The sequence below is a fragment of the Acanthisitta chloris genome, unplaced genomic scaffold, assembly GCF_000695815.1.
Source record: "Acanthisitta chloris isolate BGI_N310 unplaced genomic scaffold, ASM69581v1 scaffold10733, whole genome shotgun sequence".
Classification (NCBI taxonomy): domain Eukaryota; kingdom Metazoa; phylum Chordata; class Aves; order Passeriformes; family Acanthisittidae; genus Acanthisitta; species Acanthisitta chloris.
The window spans coordinates 121,488-141,169 of record NW_008664344.1 but is presented as its reverse complement, the minus strand read 5'-3'; the positions used below and the strand labels follow the sequence as shown (position 1 = coordinate 141,169).

Below are 19,682 nucleotides of genomic sequence, written 5' to 3'. Positions count from 1 at the left end.
ACTATAAACTACTGCTAATAGTGAAGCTTCTGCAGATCCTAGACACCTACCTTATCATCACACGTACATCCTATATCAAAATCTGATGCAGAAGGTAGAGCTACAGGATACAGTGGCTTGGCAACTTCATCTGGCACAGTTGGTTTATAAACATTGGCTCTTAGCAGGTGATTTAAACTTCCATGGGTGCCATTATTGGGAGCAGGCTTTAATCCAAGCAGATCTATGAAACCACCAAAGAAAAATGAATGATGGTTAGATTCCAAAGATGCATTCAGCAGCATCTCTACTGAGCCAAGACATTTATCTGTAATACTGGTTACGCCCACAACATGTGAATGAATGCTTTTAATGGAATAAAAAGACTAATTGCAGATGTCACCTGAACAGTATCATAGTTTTCATGACAAGAAGGTTAATTTGCATCAAGACACTGGAAAACAGTTTTATTATAAATGCTTCCCTTCAGCATCCAGTGCAAACCTTTGGTCAATATGCTGACCTTATTACACCAACCACCTGAACACAGTGTTATTAGTTACCCTGACAAGGAATAACTACCTTTCTGGTATTGCATGTTTGGAAAAAATATACTCAATAAGTGAATTACACCTTTGACTTGAAAGTTTTATTGTGATGGAAAATCAGTACTAAAGAAACAATCCTAATGAATACCTGTATACACCATCAGATTCTTCTTCATGGCCTCAGTACAAATTCAGGAAATAAAATTGTACCAGATGCCACAGAAAATTAAGTGATGAACCTGAGCTGCTGCATGAGACATGCAGGTGCAGAAGCAGTCTCTGAGCAGAAACCTCCTTCCTAGACTACTGAGATGTGGACACCATGAACTGTAGTGGTGTCTATTTGATCTCTGTCAAGCTTCACACATCAAAACTATGGTAAGCCCCTTTGTTGGCCAGCTGTTAGAGTAGAGCAAACTAAGGGCCTTAAGAAGTGCCTTCAGTCCTCCTGGCAAGTGCTTGGGAAAGGGGGACTGGGGAAAGAACACTGGGAGAGAGTCTGGAAATGAGCTCACAGGTGCCCAAATGAAACCCTACTAGCTGAAGCAGCTTGCTGCTTTTGCAATGCCTTGAGCAGACAGCTTACCACACATGACGTTGTATAGTTCAATATTTTCAAAAGGAGGTACTTTGGTCTTGTACTTGAAGGTAGGGCCATAACCTATAAAGACAGTCTTAAAAAAAAATAAATAAAAGAGCATTAAAAGGTAGGATTTTTTCACTGAATATTATGTTAACATTTTACAATTCAAATTCTTCTATCTTCAATGACCCTCCCACGAAGGTTACTGCATTGCTCATACCTGCATACTGTTTATCTTGTTGTCATAGCCATGGTCTCCATGGAAGAAACATTTTCCTGTTGGTTTCTTGTAAACATCCACAGCTTTCCTAGATTGAAAAAGCATTAGAAAATTTCCTCAAAGGTGACTGACACGACAACATACTTTAGGGGCAGGAAGGACAAGGTTACAGGGCAGTGCATTGTTTAGCTGTTAAACAGCAGTAGCAGGGACTGCAGCTTATCCAGCATCCCCAGGGTTTCTCCCTCTGCTCTCACTCTGGGAGGGTACAAAACTAAGAGACAACTCTTATCATTTATAAAAACCATAGTGTCTATTATTTTCTTGGACTTTCTCATGTCACAATCTCCTGCAGACTGTAGGTGTTGGACCATACTCTTCCAATCCTCAAAAGGCCAACAAAGGCTTCTAAGAAAGCACTTTTGTGAAGTTAGTGTTGCAAATGTCATTCAATGCTATAAAGTGCTTTTGCCTGCTTGCAAAAGTAATCCACTAAAATCCACTTGCATCCACTAAACAAAAATGGGGAGCAGAAACAAAGCTGGAAATAAAAGAGAAAGATTTTCATGAAGACAAATAGCTGACATAATAAGTGCTGCACCATTAATTATCACCTTGTTACTAAGGTGGGTTTTTTTTTTTTACAAAATGTGTGGAAAAATAAGGATTGTGTCATAGGAATTATAATTACCAGCTTGTTTCAGAGTACTATTTTTACAGTTTTAGAGGGCCATGTGCAGGCAATACATGCAGTGGACCAGATTATTCTACAAATTAATTTCTTCATCTGCAGTAAAATAATGCTCAGCCAAAGTTTGATTTGGGCCTTGTAAACTGCCAGAGTTATAGCAATCAGGTCTGTAACTACCATTTTCCTGGCTGTGAACATACAATGAATTACAGTTACATTAACAAATGAATTATTGGTAAATAAGATTTCTGAAAATCTACTGAATAAGACAAAGAAAGTCTGATGCAATTAATAAGAAATTACTGAATGTAAATCAACCTGAGCCATCTTGTCAGTTACAGTAAAATTCTTAAAAACTAAAGCTTTTATAGGCCTAAAACTCAGAGTGTGATCCTTTGAAATGTACATGAACCCTAGTCACAGCGACTGCACGGGGCAGCTGGCCAGCCAGTCACTGGAGTTATGCAAGAAAGAAACTGGAATTTCTCATTCACTGCTTCAGCAGAGTGATCCTTGCATAATTCATGGAAAGATAAGCACAGATGTCAAAAGGCACTTACAACACACTGTGTGTTTGCCCAGCAGCTATATGGGCAAAAGCTCCTACCATAATTTAAAGCTCCTAACAGACTACCATGACCCAAAAGCTGTGTCATCTTCCAAGATCCACTGAGTCAGCTTCATGCATAAAGACTCAAATGTTTTCATACAGCAATATACAACATAAATCAAAAGTATATCAAATCAGAAAGCCATGCACAATTCATAAACAAAGGCTACTCCTCTCCTGTTTGCACTACACATATATGTGCCAACTTGGTTTTCCTCACTGGATTTTTAGTTAAGAATTTAAAAAATTCTCCATATTTTATAACTGCATATTGAGAGTCATATGGGGAAGAGCAACCCAAACCAGGGTTTTCTCTGGGCTAAAGCATCCTGGTTTTGTGTGGACTTGTTTTGCAACACAGTATGCTGCCAGCACCTTGATGGCCACCCTGTCATAACCTTCCATACGTTCTCAGGCATTCACTACTCTGCCAGTATCTCCATTTTCTTTCCATTCACCCACTGCACCTTGTTCCCTAACATTCTCCCACCACATAATCCTGCCCCTTCCTCCCAGATTCCCTGCTCCCTCATTCGAATAAACTTGCACCTCATTAACAAAGCTTAACAGCTCCTATATTTGAGCTAAACAGACAAAAACCACACAGCTGCTTGAGGAAATGAGTCCGAGTTTCTACCCTCATTCCACCTATTGATTTTTCTAAACTTTAAAACATTTTGTGTTCTAAGCCACATCTTCCTGCACCAAATGTAATTGAACCTCACCAGGAGTTTCCTCTTGCTCACAGGGAACAGCAGCAGGATGCTAACAGACAGGGCAGTCCCAGGTGTCCCATTTCCTCAGAAAAAGAAGACTGAAAATCAGGATGGAAGCAGAAGCAAAGGTTTACCTTGCCACATGCCATTTGCGATCCACCAGTAAATGGACATCCTCAATTCTTCGGTTGTTAGCGTAGTGCAAGCGTTTAGGCAAGTGCTGCTTCAAGTAAGGCTTGAAGTGCTGGTCTGGCTTTCTACACTGAAAAATAAATGGTTACAAATTACATAACTGTCAGTTAGCTTAGACACACAAAATCTTCAACTATAGAAATTAAGCTGATAAGGTCATCATCGATGGTGTCTTGAAAACAAACTGTACATCTAGAGTATGTAGTCCAGTCATTTCTGTGCAGTATTTACATACATCCAGGGCCTGGGGAGTCACTCAAAGAAGTGTTTGGAAAGCTTAATTTTCACAACAGTCTTTTGGAAAACATCTCCCAAAACATCACACTTACATAGCTCACAGATAAAGATTTTATTCTAATTGGCCCAAACCTTAAATTTCAGAGAAAAGCTGAATGCTCAAAATACAGCTCACCTGCAGATGTATTTAAAGCCATCTGGTTACAAAATTTGGTTTGGATTTTTTGTTTGCTTGGGGTTTTTTAAAATTTTTATTTTAAACACTTTTTTCTATTAAAAGCAAACTTATAGCTGAAGGCTATCAAATGCACTTTTTCAGCATCTTCAAAGTGCTAGTAAAATATTTACCCTAAGAGATTACTTTCAATTTCCGAAGCACTGAATAAATAGACTCAATTCAGGGTGTAAAGATGGTCCAGGAGATTCTGGCTCTGCACTGCCCAGAGAGATTATTAAAGCTACTACAGCGGAAAACAGTGGAATTTATGACAAACATTGATCTGTACTCATGAAGGATGCTATTTAACACTCTTTATTCATGATAATCATTGGTTTTCCTGCCTAAAGAGTGAGCAGAGAAAGAAAATATTGCCTCAAATCAAGATGTGAACTGTGCGGGACAGACAGATACCTCCCAGTCCTAAATACTTACTGTAAGGTTGGCAACAATCACTTTAGGGTCATCTGTTAAGGAAAAAAAGACAAAAATAAGAAAGATTAAAAATTTGCATAAGAAAACACAAGGTTTACAGAATCACACTTCCTAAAAGTTCACTGATCTTTACTAAAAGTATTCTGCATGTATCATAGAATTACAGAGTCACTTAAGTTGGAAAAGACCTGTAAAATCATCAAGTCCAACCATTAACCCAGCATTGTGAGTCCACCACTAAACAATGTCCCCAAGTGGCACATTTACATGTCTTTTAAAGACCTCCAGGGATGGTGACTCCACCACTTCCTTGGGCAGCCTGTTCCAGTGCTTGACAACTCTTTCCATGTAGAAATTTTTCCCAATATCCAATCTAAACATCCCCTGGTGCAACTTGAGGCCATTTCCTCTTCTTCCATCTCTTGTTACCTGGGAGAAGAGACTGACACCCACCTTGCTACAACCTCCTTTCAGGTAGCTGTAGAGAGTGATAAGGTCTCCCCTGAGCCTCCTTTTCTCCAGGCTAGACATTCCCAGCTCCCTCAGCTGTTCCTCATCAGACCTGTGCTCCAGACTCTTCACCAGTTTCATTGCCCTTCTCTGGACACTCTCCAGCACCTCAATGTCTTTCATGTCATGAAGGGCCCAGAACTGAACACAGGATTTGAGGTGCAGCCTCACCAGTGCCGAGTACAGGGAGACAATCACTACCCTAGTCCTACTGGTCACACTATTTCTGATACAAGCCAGGATGCCACTGGCCTTCTTGGCCACCTGGGCACACTAGTGGCTCATGTTCAGCTACTGTTGACCAGTACCCCCAGTCCTTTTCCGCTGGGCAGCTTTCCAGCCACCCTGCCCCAAGCCTGGTGCATTGCATGGGGTTGTTGTGAGCCAAGTGCAGGACTTGGTACTTGTTCTTCTTTAACCTCATGCTATCGGTCTTGGCCCATAGATCCAGCCTGTCCAGATCCCTCTGTAGAGCCTTCCTACCCTCCAGCAGACCAACACTCCTGCCCAGTTTGATATTGTCTTCAAACTGACTGAGAGTACCCTTGATCCCCTCATCCAGATTATTGATAAAGATATTAAATGGAACTGGCCCAAATACTGAGCCCCAGGGAACACCAATAGACTTAATCCCATTAACTCTCTGGGTCTGGCCATCCACCAGAGAGTGCATCTGTCCAAGCCATGGACTTCCAATTTCTCCAAGACAATGATGTAGGAGACAGCATCAAAGACTTTCCTAACAACTAGGTAGACAACATGCAGAGCCTTTCCACCATCCACTAAGCAGGTCACTTTGTCACCTGCTTTTTCTAAGCCTGTGCTGCCTGGGCCTGATCCCCTGGCTGTCCTCCCCGTGCTGTGTGATGGCTCAGTGATACACAGTTGCTCAGACAGTGTTTTCACTGCTTTATGATTCGGGCCTTAGCTTAATATTTATTCTATTTTCTGAAAACACAAACTTCCAAGATTTCTGTTTTTCTTTCAAATAAAAACTAAAGGTCAAACACAATGACTTCCCTTGAAAAAATCTGAAAGCACATTTGAATGCAATGCACTCTGACAGAAGTAGTAAGATAAATATGTAGCGGGTTTTGGTCACTTTTAACATCTGACCAACTTCATATGCTACTGCTGAGTAAGTGAAAAGCCACAGTAAAATATTCTGGATATGCTTTTGGACTATTAAAGGGACATGAAATATGGAGAAAACCCAAAACCTGCAACAGTCCATACTGTTTTCTTCTGGAGAGTGGGAGGAAGCATTTTTCAGTCCTGAGAGAAAACAACAGGCTAAAAGAAAATCTTAGGAAGTTAAAATCTCTTGTTTAATTACTATTGTTTTGGTTGCTTAAAGCATGATCTTGCTGAGCTTGAAATGGGCTCTACTGAACCTCAAAACACCAGCTACAGGCATATTCATTGCAAACATGTGTTTGCAGTATTGAGACAGTATTATGGAACCAGAAAATGGAGGAGGAATAAAACAGCTGGCAATTTGCCATTTAAGGGGGTAAACCCCAGTTCTAAAGCTAAGGAACATGCTTCTTTGTTCTATGTTCAATCTACTGATTTATAAGCAATTGCAAATATTCAAACTAGGAAGCTGCAGACAGAGGCCAAAAGAGGAAAATGCTGCTGTGGGAAAACCAGTAGTATGACTCAGAGGGGTCAGTCAGACAAGCTGATCTTTTTGGAAGATAAAGCCAACCATCCTCCAAAGAAAACCTATTTTCCTCAGCAATTTTGGAATTCAAGGATTGAAAGATCTTTTAAAAAAAAGACTTCTCAGAACTGAAATTTGTTTTCAGTGACTGTGGGGCATAGATATTCAGTCTTTATGCTAGTCCAGTAAGTTTGAATAACATGTGCACTATTTTCAACAGATCCTTACACACCCATCATATATTCCTCATGCATGAATACCCAAGTAAGTTTATAGTAAAATAAATGCATACAGAAATCAGTATCTAAAAAAGTATTACCACATTCTTATGATTTCTGCTACTATTCCAGAAATATGTAATTTTCAAAGATCAACTTTTTTGTGAAATTTTTCCTCAACCAAAGTATATCTGAACTGTTTTAAGGGCCAGTTGTCTCCTCAGCTATCTGATCTTCCCCTCTATCAAAAGTTGTCTCCCTTGTAGTATATGCTGCAAAAAACCACAGGTACTTATGGTTAGTTTATGAGTTACAGAGTCTACATGGCAGTTGAAACTGCTGGCAAAGCCAGGTTTGCCCTGATTTATGAGTTACAGAGTCTACATGGCAGCTGAAACTTCTGGCAAAGCCAGGTTTGCCCTGGTATGCTGAACCAGAGCAACCATAGTGCTGCCAGCACAAGCCCCACCCTGGTACTGCTGCCCTGGAGGTGGTAGTCCTCAGTGTAGCAACAGGAAGGGGCAGCTGGGCCTGTACTGCTTGAAATCACAGAGTTAGCTTCACCAGATGACTCCTGCCTGAGCCCTGAGTGCTCTCATGAAAGATCAGTTCATCTCAAACACCAAGTCAGGGTGAATTTCTAATAGCACGGTACAAAAAAGCAACAAGTTTTACTAGCAACATTTGCCCTAAATGCATGCTCTAAATCTTCCTTATATCCTTCAACATCTCCAGTGTGCTGCTGTTTAGCAACCCACACTGCTTCTCATCTGTGCCAAAAGCATGAAGAAGTACTGAATTCAAAAGTAACAAATCACTTTTTTTTCTATTAGTTCAAAAAAGGTACCAGACACTTATTTAATATTCAATCTGTGCAGTGCTAAGATCCCCCAAGCACAGTTTTTGTTTACAGATGGCATTTGGACCTGATGCTGGAGGATATGGTTTAGGGTTTAGGGGTTACAGCAGAGTGGCAGGCTAATGGTTGGACTCGATCTTAGAAGACTCCTCCAACACTGCTGATTCTATGATTCTAGGGGAAAAGTGCACGAATAAACGCACAGTGACATGTAAACTTGCATGTGACATCTGAGCCATCCACTTGACAGTTCTACCACTGTGGGGTCTGTGAACTGCAGGCTGGGAAGGGAGCAAGCACTTGGTCTTCAGTGGGAGTCCCTCTGAAATTCCTGCTAACACACTGCAAACTTACACCCTTTGTACAACATCAGCCCAAGGAAGGGATGGAGTCTAGTTCTCAGCATATAAGAGGTACAATTAAATTAACTTACACTTCAGGTTATTGCTAGACCTAGGACGAATTCGCCCTAAAGATCCAGGCAGCAAAATTATATCATCCACATTAGTCAGATAGTTGCTTAAAAATTCAGTTCTTTCACAAGTAGTGTCTTCCATCCCTGCAGAAAGGAAATGCAAAATTAATCCAACTTGAAAATAAACACATTTTCCAGAACAGGAAAAAAAGACCACAAAACCCCTATGTATTAATTTCTTTGGGGTGACTAATCTTGTTCTTTATAGCCATCTAATATCAACATCATTTACTGGTAGGAGTCAAACTAGGAGTGATTTTAAGCACTTACCTATACAAGAGAAATATCAGTCTTAGCATCATAGAAACAGCACATATACCATGTGTACACTGACATAACTCCAAATTAAGCTCATGGAAAAAACAAAGTCTGTTTCTAGTTTAACTGTACTACTTCAGGGATTATTTCTTTTTAAACAAATGATTTAAAAAGAAATCACACACAAAAGGTATTGTCTGTTGGTGGTCTGTTCTAAGGCAGCTGCACTTAAACAATTTTCTCTTGCAGCTATTTGCGGTGGGGAGGAATGCACTGCCAGCCACAGGAGGTTCTCAGCACAAAACTGCCACCCCTGGAAATCCATCCTTCTCCTTACCCTTCTCTGCTCAGAGCCAGAAATGAGGCATATGCCATTTTATTGCTGATGTAGAAGTTCTTGTGAGAATGACATAAAATGTTATAGAAATCATAGAATCAACTGGATTGGAAGAGATCTCAAAGGTCATAGAGTCCAATCCTACCGTGGTTACCAGACCATGGCACTAAGTGCCACATCCAGTCTCATCCTGAAAACCTCCAGGGATGGTGAATCCACCACCTCCCCGGGCAGCTCATTCCAATGCCTGATTACTCTCTCTGTAAAAATCTCTTCCTAATATCCAACCTAAACCTCCCCTGGCAGAGCTTGAGTCTGTGCCCTCTTGTCCTCCTGCTGGTTGCCTGGGAGAAGAGACCAACCCCCACCTGACTCCAACCTCCTGTCAGGGAGTTGTAGAGGGTGATAAGGTCTCCCTGAGCCTCCTCTTCTCTGTGAGACTTGCATGAATCGAGGTCTAAACAGAACAGGACCTTTGGTGGCATCACTCAAAGAGTTATGAAAAGACAGGTTTCTCTCAAATCTGGTCACATTCTTTTCTTTAATAAAATTTTCTTTTTATTCTTTGCTAATATTTACTATTTCTTTAATTGTAAAGTTTCTTCCAATGTCTGAAACAATGACACCTACCAAATAGTATCTCTGGGTTTAGATGACTCTCTATCTCGCCATGAAATATCTTTTTATCTCCCTCCTCCTTTAGTCTAATGACTTTTCCATTCAACTTTAGTCTCCTAGATATTCCAGTCTTTATCCTAGTAGAATAACTTGACCCACTAACTGCCATGGAAATGCCTCAATCTAAAGTCCTACTTCTCACATACAGGAGAACAGGGCTATTAAATTTTTTCCTTCCATAAAAACTGACAAAAAGATTACTCCAGGCACATTATAGCCTTCCAATACATGCAAGAAGAGCTGCACTTGGGTGTGATAGAAGAAATGCCAAGATTTGAAAAGCTCTAAGTGAAGATATAGATACCCATATCACTGTTATGAAAGGGGAGTGTCCTCCAATGACAATTAACACATAAGCTGAGTGGCCAGTCCATACTGACTGGCTCATTTGGGGTATTTAAACCAGGAAAAAATAAGCACAAAAATATCTTAAATGGAACTTTCATTTAGGTCACCTATTACATCTACAGCTACATTACTTAAGTATTTATTTACTGATAAAGATTACAGTTTAAAATTTACCATGGTCACCAACAAATATAACATTGACACATCGATGTAGTTTCAGCTGTTTCAGTCCATCCATTAGTTGTCCTACTGTCTTGTCAATCTCTCTCAGGGGATTCACCATCATCTGTATAAATATGCAGAAAGGAAAAATGTTGATTCTGTCATTGCAATGTTCCTCCTTTGACAAATGGAGGTCCTTTGGCAAAACGCTGATAGGATAACCATCCAGGTCAAGAGGCAAAGCCTTGGCTGAGCTGTTGCACCTACAACTATCATATGATTTCCTTTTGTATATCCACATTGTGATTTCATCACAAGAAAGCCCTGTTCAGATGCTGACACAAAATGACAGAAGATCTTTATGACCGATTCTAGGCCTCCCACGAACATGTGTACAGTTGGTAAAGCGATGTATAGATAGTAGAAAAACATCACAAAATGACAGAAGATCTTTATGACCAATTCTAGGCCTCCCATGAACATGTGTACAGTTGGTAAAGTGATGTATAGATAGTAGAAAAACACGTGACTTTGGGGTTCAGTTTGTTTCTCATAGATAAACAGCAGTACTTTTAGAAGGCTATTTTATGTGAATGGTTTAGTCAAAATATGAACAAGAAATGAAGCTTTGGACTTGGGATTCACATGCCAAGTCACTTAATGAAATTGACTTCAAAGGACATCTGATACTTGGATGACAGCATGCAAGTCACTTGAGTAGCACATGGGGCTCAGAGGGAGAGTTCTTCAGCTTCAAAGCCAAGAGTTTCCAACAGCTCAAATGACAGTTTGGGCAAAATTGGCCCCAGAGGACATGGATATAGTACTGTGATTTCTTCATTTAAGTTTCTTTTTCATTAAGAAACAAAACAGAAAACAGCAAGACACTGGACTGTTTTCAGCTTTGAGAAAATGAAACACTTTTTATCAGATGGCACAGAGAAGGGAAACATTTAAAGTAAGGTTTTAGGCAGAGGACTCAGATTTTGTTTTGATTTTGAGAAGAAAACATTTGTTGTCACTATATAGCAACTTCTTCCTTGCTTGTCTGTTTGATTTGGCTGGTCCAAGTATCCACAATAGAACATCCTCCCAATGACAAAGAGAATGATAACAAATTCTGGATGAGAAAAAAAACTAGATTTGGGCAGATTTTTCTAAAGTAAACACGATGCTAATGTGACCCAGATAGAGATGGTTCATCAATTCTCCCTCTGCCTGAGTCATTAAGAGATAGATGGAAAATGAGTCTGATAAGTTGTAAGATGAGACAGGAAATGTCATCTCCCACGTGGCACTATAAATACGCAGAGAAGCAACTTACAAGAGAAGGAATCATGGTGGGGAACAGGAGGAATGGTTTCTGCAACATATGGAAGTGGTTCAGGCAAAGGGTGAAATTTTGAAAGATTTTAATTCAGGAAAGCCTAAGTAGTGAGTTGAGTTAAAACTGTGAAACGTTCAAGTTCAGAAAAAAAGAAAATTGTCTGTTTCAGCATTCTTCCACTCTCAAATACAAAGCATTTCTTCTACAAATGGGAATTCCAGTTTTATGAAGCTCTACTTATATAACATCAGTCATATAAGGAAATACAACTGTTACTCAGAATCCAGAGCTTATTCAAGGAAGCTGGAAATCCAGATGGATTTCCCATTAACATTTACTTTTGTCAGCAGGCTTGAGGCTTCTTTTAAAACTAATAAAAAACCAGAGCAACAATACTTCCAGAGATTTCAAGTGATGGTAATTTCTTTAGCTATGCTCTTCACCAATTTAATCTCCTCTGAAAACTCACATTCTTCTCCAGATGCAACTTTCAAAGAGTTATTGGTAAACAAATAAAACTCTTGCATATACCTTGTGCATTTACTTTTCTTCACCCTGTATGTTGATATCACGACTTTGGAAAACTGGACAGAAACATTTTATCTTTCAAGATACATGGATCTCTAAGATGGTGCTACAACAAAGAGTTGGTAGCATTGTGAAAGTATTGGGTATGGGATCTGAGACATAAAAACTACAGTTGGATTCTCTCCCAAGTTTTCTGTTAGAAGTTTGATTAAAAGGAAGAATGGATCTCACTTTATCCTTGATTTTTTTAATTGGTAGGATCCATGTTGTACTGCATTCCATTGCTCTCAAACAGCCCCAAAAGATTAAATTGCAGAAATGATGACAACTCTTGTGTAGTACTAGGGATTTTTCTGCAGTAATAGTGACAAATTTTCACAGCTGACATATCAGGAAGAGTTCTTTAGGGATAAGCTTGGATGACCTTTTCATCCAGAAAAAGAAAGGAAACACTAGAGAGCCACATACATTCACACCAGTAGGAATGTTACAAGCTATCTACTCTACTCCATGTCAGAAGGGTATAACTTTGAATGGCAAATTAATGAGGAATAGCAGTATCATCCATAACAGTTATTAGTTCTCCTCTAAGGTAAATATGTGTTAAAAGGTCTTAGGAAAAATTCCTGGGGTTTTATACATGACTTTTTTTTTTTTGCACGCCCGTCTGCCATGTCTTTACACTTACATAATGTGTCTTGAAATAATTGCTTTTAGTGGAGTTGTGCAGAAAGTCAAAAAAACATCCCCACAAAAAAGCTATTGAGAAGAATTATAGCCTCTTGTAGGATATTGTGGAGTGTCAAGGCTTTTGTTTCAAGCCTAAAGGAGGTGGTTTATTTGAAGAATTTTTGAATTATTTAGTTACATTTCTGACATGAAAATGATACTGAAACAGTCTATAACCCCTCCTAGTGTGTTAGTTTGTGACAGGTGGAGAAAGGCAGTACATTAAGGAATACCCTTTTCATCCACTTGCACTTCTTCCTAATAAAGCAATTTCTATATAGCATTTTCCTTGTGAAAACAGAACTTATGTACCACCTCTATTGCAAATACAGCATTCAGAAATCATGTAATCAAGAATCCTCTACCCTGCAAGGTCACAAAATGACTTCAAAATGCATATTTTTAAAACAAATGTTCTGTCCTTTTTAGATTTTACGTGTCACATTTTCAGGACTTTTCCACAACCATGATGACTAGACACAGAATGTCAAACAATCACCATGCTCCCATGAGCTGGGAGTTAAGGAGGCTACAGCATTTTGAAGAATTTGTAATAGTTCAGAAGGGTTATCAACAGTGGTAGTGTCTTCCCAGGGATTTGTCTGACATTGCCTCCAGCTGATGGCTGGATTGAAAAATATAAAGAGATTATAAAGATGACTTTCCCTAATGCAAACAGTCTGAAACAAGAAAACCATAGTTCCCAGAAGGCTTGGTCTGGTTTGGCTGCTTTCCTTTGGGTCCCTCAGTACATTTATGAAAGTTTTGGCTGCAAAATCCCAACCTGAAGCATGGAGTGAACTCCCAAGTTGAAAAAAATAAAGACAGAGTAGTGCCTAAAAAGTGGCACTTCCATCATAAATTTTTGAAACTTACTTTCTTCCGACGAGTTTCCGTAGCATATTGATCCACTCTATGTACTTTTCTTCTTTTCTTTGGAGCTGCAACTGGTCTTTCCTGTCTCCTCTTAGGAGGAAGCTTTCTCTTAGGTCTCTTAGGCGGAGTAAGAGGGGAGCCATAACTACTCTCCTGTACTGGCAGGGAGAGATGTCTGGACTCAGAAAAGAAGCCTGTCTCAACTCACATCAGATAGTAAAGCTACCTGTGCCAGATAACCCTGAAGCATAAATGTTGTGGCCTTTTCAAAAATGTAGGCTTTTGGACAATTTAGGATCTGTCTCATTTTAAGGAGGTATCCACCAAATTGTACTGAAAGCAAAACAGCAGTTACAAGAGCAGACAGCATAAAAGCAAATTAAATTGGTGTTTCAGAAGATAGGTGGGGCTTCTAGTTTTCAGAATATGTAGTTGCATTGGGAGTGTTAATTATCAAATATTAATCTATTACTATTATCAAAATTTAAGTTCACTTAATTTCAGTTAAAGCAGAATTCATTGCACACAATTTAATGTGGCTGGGGCAGAGTCCTGGTGGAAATGCAACATTTCACTTGTAAGTATTGGAGCCTGTCCAGTTTAAATGACTTCTGCAAGGCTTCCCACACCCACTTTTTGACAGAATCAGTGACACCAAGTACCCACATCCATAGCATTAACAGGTGCCACCATTGTGTGCCCAGCCTTGCACCCACTGAAATCACCAGAACCCCACTAGCCACTACTTGGGGTCTGCAGAACAGAGCTATGAAGCTCAGGCTCAGTTAGCATGGAGCTTGTATCCCACAAATCTGCTAGGCAGGGCATACTAGTGGCAGTGCCTGAGAAAGCTGCACTGCTACCTGTCTTATTAACAGCTTTATCAGCATCTTGAGAACTTAATTTCCTAGCACTTTCAGTGTGACGTCTCATTGGGTAAGGTTATTGTTCATAAACACAGAATTACCTGGCATAGACTTAGAGAAGTAAAAAAAAAATAGAAGGAAAAGAAATAAGATCTAGCTAGCATAAACTACTATCCCATTAATCATCTTTCTCTTAATTTTAAGCTGTCCCACTCTCACTGACTTTAAGGCAAGTCGCAGGCTCTTGGCACTGCTCGAGGTGGCGTGTGAAGTGCTGACAGGTGATGCCTACCAGGAGATAATCTACAATATTCTGTGTGTAACGGAGCACGCTGAGTGGGCTTGAGAAGAGATGGAGATTTATGTGTTATTTAACTTCTGTGTACTTAGGCAGCTTCTCACAGTTGTTCAGTTACAGAGCTATGTAAACAAGGAAGGGAAGGAAGGGATGTTACCATCTGCCATGCTGTATCATTGCTTCCAATGCAAGCAGCTGGAAAGGAGATTCAAGTCCAGTCTCATTCGTCTGTCTCCAGCGAGGCATTTTAATAAAGCAGCACCAGAGTTTTCTGTTTTTAAAACGCTTCAAGCTTTATGCAGTCCTGATGAGAGGAGCAGCAGGGAAAGGAAGGATTCTCGTTTTACTGTCTCTGAATCAGCTCAGAGCTCCACAATGCCAGGAACACGCGAGGGCGCGAGACCCAGGTCTGAACACTGAAATGGCTGTCTCAAGACAGCATGTTAGAGGAGCAGCAGAGACGGCTTAGCAGGGCCAGATTTCGATGTATTTTAGAGCTCTTGTGGTAGTATATTTCTAGAATATTTTATTTTACCAAACAGTTAGCTAAGAGAAAAAAATGAATAAAAAAAGCCAAGTTCTTATTAACCAGCCAAATCTTAGTCTTGCTTGAGAAGAGTCAGAACAGAGTTATGGAGGAGGGAAATGAATCCCTCCTGGTTTACAGAAGGAAACTGTAACATCACAAGGGTAACTAGCCAGCCAAAGCTCTGCTTCTTGACCAGGATGGACCAACCTACCAGAGTTCAACTGCAGAAGCACAGAGGGAAAGAAAAAAAATATAAAAGCAGAAGTAAATCAAGAGCAAGCACATATTTGATAACTCCCATAACTACTCCTGGAAACATAGTGGAACCCCCTGAAATACTTCCTAAGAAGTTTATTCATCTTCCAAAAAGAAAACCAAAACAAAATGAAGCAAAATGTAACCATAAAAAGCCACCCAAAGAGAAAAAAAAACAAAACCTAGGCAACCAACTCATTTACACTGACATTCGTGTTAGAGGACATGAAAAACACTGGTAATTCACCAGTAATGTTTAAGTGAATCTAAACCCCTTTACTTCTAGCTTTTAAGACACTGCACATAGGTTGTGGTGCATGTCCTAGGAAGCTTGAAGTGCCATCTGCTGAAGTCTGGAAGCTGAAAATTATCAGTAACGGATGCCATTAGACATTTAAGATTACACATTTAAAATATATTTAGAACATTATTTGGTATAATAAGCTCTAATAAACATTCACTTTATTCTAATAGAGATTTGTAAGATTTTGAGGTTTTCAGGGTACAAAACTGCTAAAAACTACTCAAAAAACCCCCACTAGAAAACTCAAAAAAACCTACTCAGACCACTAAATGTAGCAAGAAAAATTAATCATAAAATATTCTTTCTTCAAAAGAAGAAATAAGAAGCCCATTTTAAATTCAACACAGAGTTGTTATGACATGAGCTTGTTTTCAAACATTATTGTTTGGCTGATCTGTCTTTGCATGAAGAATAATGGTCAGTACTACTCCAGTCAGTACTGTCTAACTGCTGCCAGCGATAGACAAGAGAAGAATGATTTCAGAGAGGTCATGCTCTCAGTATCAAGGAAGTAAGCTGAAAGGGATCCCTTTGAGGACTTTCTTCCAGCTGATTTATGGAAATTTCATAGCTCCTAAAAATGATATTGAAAGCAGTGTCAAGGAAAGCAATGTAAAATACTTCCTGCTTTTGTATCCCGAAGCCAGTCCTCCAGTAAACCTCAGCATCTGTGTACCTACACAGCTGCAGTCATTTACTTAAATTTCCATTCACAAAGTTATGTCCACTGTTTGAACTGAAAACCCATACATGCTCATCTGCTAATTCATCTGGTCTCAGATAAAGATCAGCTTACAGTCTTCTTGTGTTTAACACAAATCCCATAAAGCTATTTATCCGCAAAACTTTCATAAGCTATTAATTTGCACTTATTAAGAGCCTAAGCTTTGCCTTGCAATTAGAGATCAACCTTCAGACAACTATCCAGAAAAAAAACAACCAACCACTAAAAGCCTTTGGGGGCTTTTTACTTTTATAATGACTTTTTCTATGATGAGCTCTTTCCTATGCACTTCACTTTTTAAACTCTTATAATTAACCTGAAACTAGACTGTCACACTGGATACTAAAGTGGTTTGTTAAGGAACAACTTCAATGTCATCATCTTAATATAATCCTTAAGTCTATAGAAAAATCTCCGCAACTCTGTTCAGAAGAAAGTGGCTGTCTACAGATGAGTAAAATTAGAGTTGTCAGTCATAAGCCACACATTTGCAACACTTCAGTAAGAGGAACTATAAAGCATCATTGATAAATATATCATTGAATCAGCAAGCTCTCATTACTGATACCTTGCCTGACTGAATCAGACACAGCTCATGTTCTGAGCCAAATGACAACATGGACACATATCCATGCCTATCAGCTGAGCAAGAGTGTTGGCAGATCTTAACCACTGCTTAGCCAGAAAAAGGACTGATTCTCTCTATTCAGTATGGTGTTTCAGTGCTGGTTTGGAATAACTCCTCACACCCACTGCTCTGGCACCATGGCTCAAACTGTTCCAACAGGGATGCTACCCACAGCAGCTTCATAACTGCTGCAAACTCATTTAAACAGTCCATATAACTCAAGCATATTAATAAAAATTAGTGCTGCTTCTCTTTGCTCTGTTCTCCTGTTAAGGATAGCTATCAGATGTATACCCAACAAATAAGAAACTACTGCTGGGACCTGGCTGCTCAAGGAGATTTGTATTGCCTTCCAGAGGGTAGGCATCTGATACACTGCTCAGGCATCCGATACGCTGCTCAGCTTTCAGAGATTTGCAAACATCTGTTCACCTTTTGAAAACCTTGTATGAAAACTCCTAAATGCTTGTGATGGCAATCTGCAGGTACTGAAACTACGGGACCTTTGCCAGATGTCAGAGATCATTGGAAATGCCAGATCCCAGCCAGCTGGCACAGAATGTTTGGGTACAGAATTTACTTTCCCTCCCCACAAATCCCAGACAAGTGCATTGTCTATAAGTTCTTGTCACCTGAACAGTGTTGGCAGGGAAACAATACCCATCAGTCCGAGACAGCTACCCAAAGTCAAACAAGGGGTTAAACTACTGCAGCATTTTGCACGTAATTTTTCATTAAAACACCTTATGGTGCTTCAAACCTTTTTCCAAACTCAACAGTATGGTCCTGAGGGAACAGTTCCGGCAAAGCTTTCTGAACCCCTGTAGGGCCTATATGAAACTGGAACTAGCCACTTTTACAATTCCTGACAGGCTGAAATTATTACTTTGGCTACTGCAGGCTGTCAGCTTCAAAGAAAGCTTTTTTATTCTCTGCACTTTCCCCCAATATCTTCTGCATTATATTTTAATTACTCTTAAGAAGGATAAGTTGCTAGAGGAAAGTTAAGTTACGTTGTTGCACACAAATATACTCCTGTCTTTGCCAAATAAATCTTTCCATTCACATTACCATATCACACAGAGAAATAGCCTCCTGAAAGGCACAGGCAGTGAATTTCACATGATAAATCCTTTAGACATTAACTTTGTTTTCTCTGGCCAGAGGGGAAGCATACTGCAGAAACAGGTGGAAAAAAAAGCTGCTAAAAATGTTACTTCTGAGCAGCATCAATTATTCCAAAAAAAGTATTTGAGACACCTGCTCTTGCTGCAGAAGAAAATCTGTACTAACCTCTGAGTTGAAAGGACCATATCTGTGGCCAGCAGCATCTGGTTGCTCAGAGTAAAAAGCATAAACATAAGGCCTGAAAGAAAGAAAGGTCTTGTTCAGGTTAGCTTTCCTCTGACAACACAAAAGCACAGGCCTGCTAGGTCACGTCAAATCACATCAGCTTTCCAAGGAGACTTAGTTTTATGGAAAAAGAACTGTTTCTCAGTCATAGAATCATGGAATCATTTAGCAGTCCTTTGTTTCCATGGTGTAATTAAACAATTAGTTGTTCTGTAGTTTTATTAAATCCAAGAACACACACAGGGAGGCACACGGGGTACCGTCTGAGGACACACGCTCCAAGTCTTGTAGGAGAAATCACACCAGCAGCTCGCCTGAGCATGTGGGAACTTGTGCACTAAAACCCACTCATAATTAAAATCTGAGCATTTTCCTAGTGCTCAGTGTCCAGTTCTGCAATTGCCATTGTCTGTAGTGTTGTTAAACCATATTAGGCTCAGTGGGATAAGAACAATCCAAGTTAATCCATGTTGCTACATGCTTCTTGATAAGAAATAAATTCATACCATACATTTATTTGGAAGAATCAAATTGCTGATGGTTAACTGCTGAGATTAAAAAAAACAAAACAAAAAACCAAACCAAACAACCAAAAAAACCTGAACAAACCAAAACCAAATCCCCCAAAGCTCCCAATAAACAAAAAAAAAGATCCTTAAATCAGTGATAGGCTGTAACAGACAAAATCATTTTGAAAATTAAACTTCCCCTTGCTTTTCCAGCTACTTTTAAGGAGCAGACAAACTCGCAGTTATCCAACAGCAGATGACAGTAAGTGATTTACCTTTCATTGTCTGGAAGGGTTAGCCACTGCAGTATTGTTAATATTCTGCGCTCATGGGGGATGACGCTGAATCACAAAATACAAAATATACCTTGTTATCATTAGATACTAAAAGCATAAAAAAACCCTTGCAATGAACTGATTCTAACATGACTAAAATCAGTCATAACAACATAATATGCTTTTGGTATGCTGTATCTTCTTTGTTACTGAATACTGATTCTTAATTTGCAAACAGAATCACTTCAGACCTCCTGAATGTCCACATACTCCAAAAGAAAGATGATTAAAAGTTTGCAACTGGAGTCAGAACTCAAGCCAGTAAACCTAACTCGTCTAAGCAGGAGTGAATAAAGATCCACTCTGGCAGCTTTAACCCAGCTGAACCCTTTTATATGCATAATTGTGCTGCCATTGGATAGCTGGCATGAGCACAAACCAGTATATTGCCCACACCAGTACAGGTTAACCAACCATCCTGCTCTGGTAGTCTTGAAGACACTGGAGAAGTTCCCATTGACTTAACAATAACCAAACTGAGG

General features: G+C 39.6%; 1 protein-coding gene across 1 annotated transcript in view; it reads right to left on the bottom strand.

The window, feature by feature from the left end:
- Nucleotides 1–19,682, bottom strand: part of ENPP2 (ectonucleotide pyrophosphatase/phosphodiesterase 2) — a 58,180-nt gene that overhangs the window by 13,274 nt on the left and 25,224 nt on the right. The window contains exons 10-18 of the mRNA XM_009071311.1: nucleotides 19,141–19,206; nucleotides 18,297–18,369; nucleotides 9,952–10,063; nucleotides 8,115–8,240; nucleotides 4,429–4,460; nucleotides 3,482–3,609; nucleotides 1,331–1,418; nucleotides 1,114–1,201; nucleotides 51–223 (exon numbers count right to left, since the gene is read on the bottom strand). Of these exons, the coding sequence (XP_009069559.1) occupies nucleotides 51–223; nucleotides 1,114–1,201; nucleotides 1,331–1,418; nucleotides 3,482–3,609; nucleotides 4,429–4,460; nucleotides 8,115–8,240; nucleotides 9,952–10,063; nucleotides 18,297–18,369; nucleotides 19,141–19,206 (886 nt within the window). The remainder of the gene's footprint in view (nucleotides 1–50; nucleotides 224–1,113; nucleotides 1,202–1,330; nucleotides 1,419–3,481; nucleotides 3,610–4,428; nucleotides 4,461–8,114; nucleotides 8,241–9,951; nucleotides 10,064–18,296; nucleotides 18,370–19,140; nucleotides 19,207–19,682) is intronic.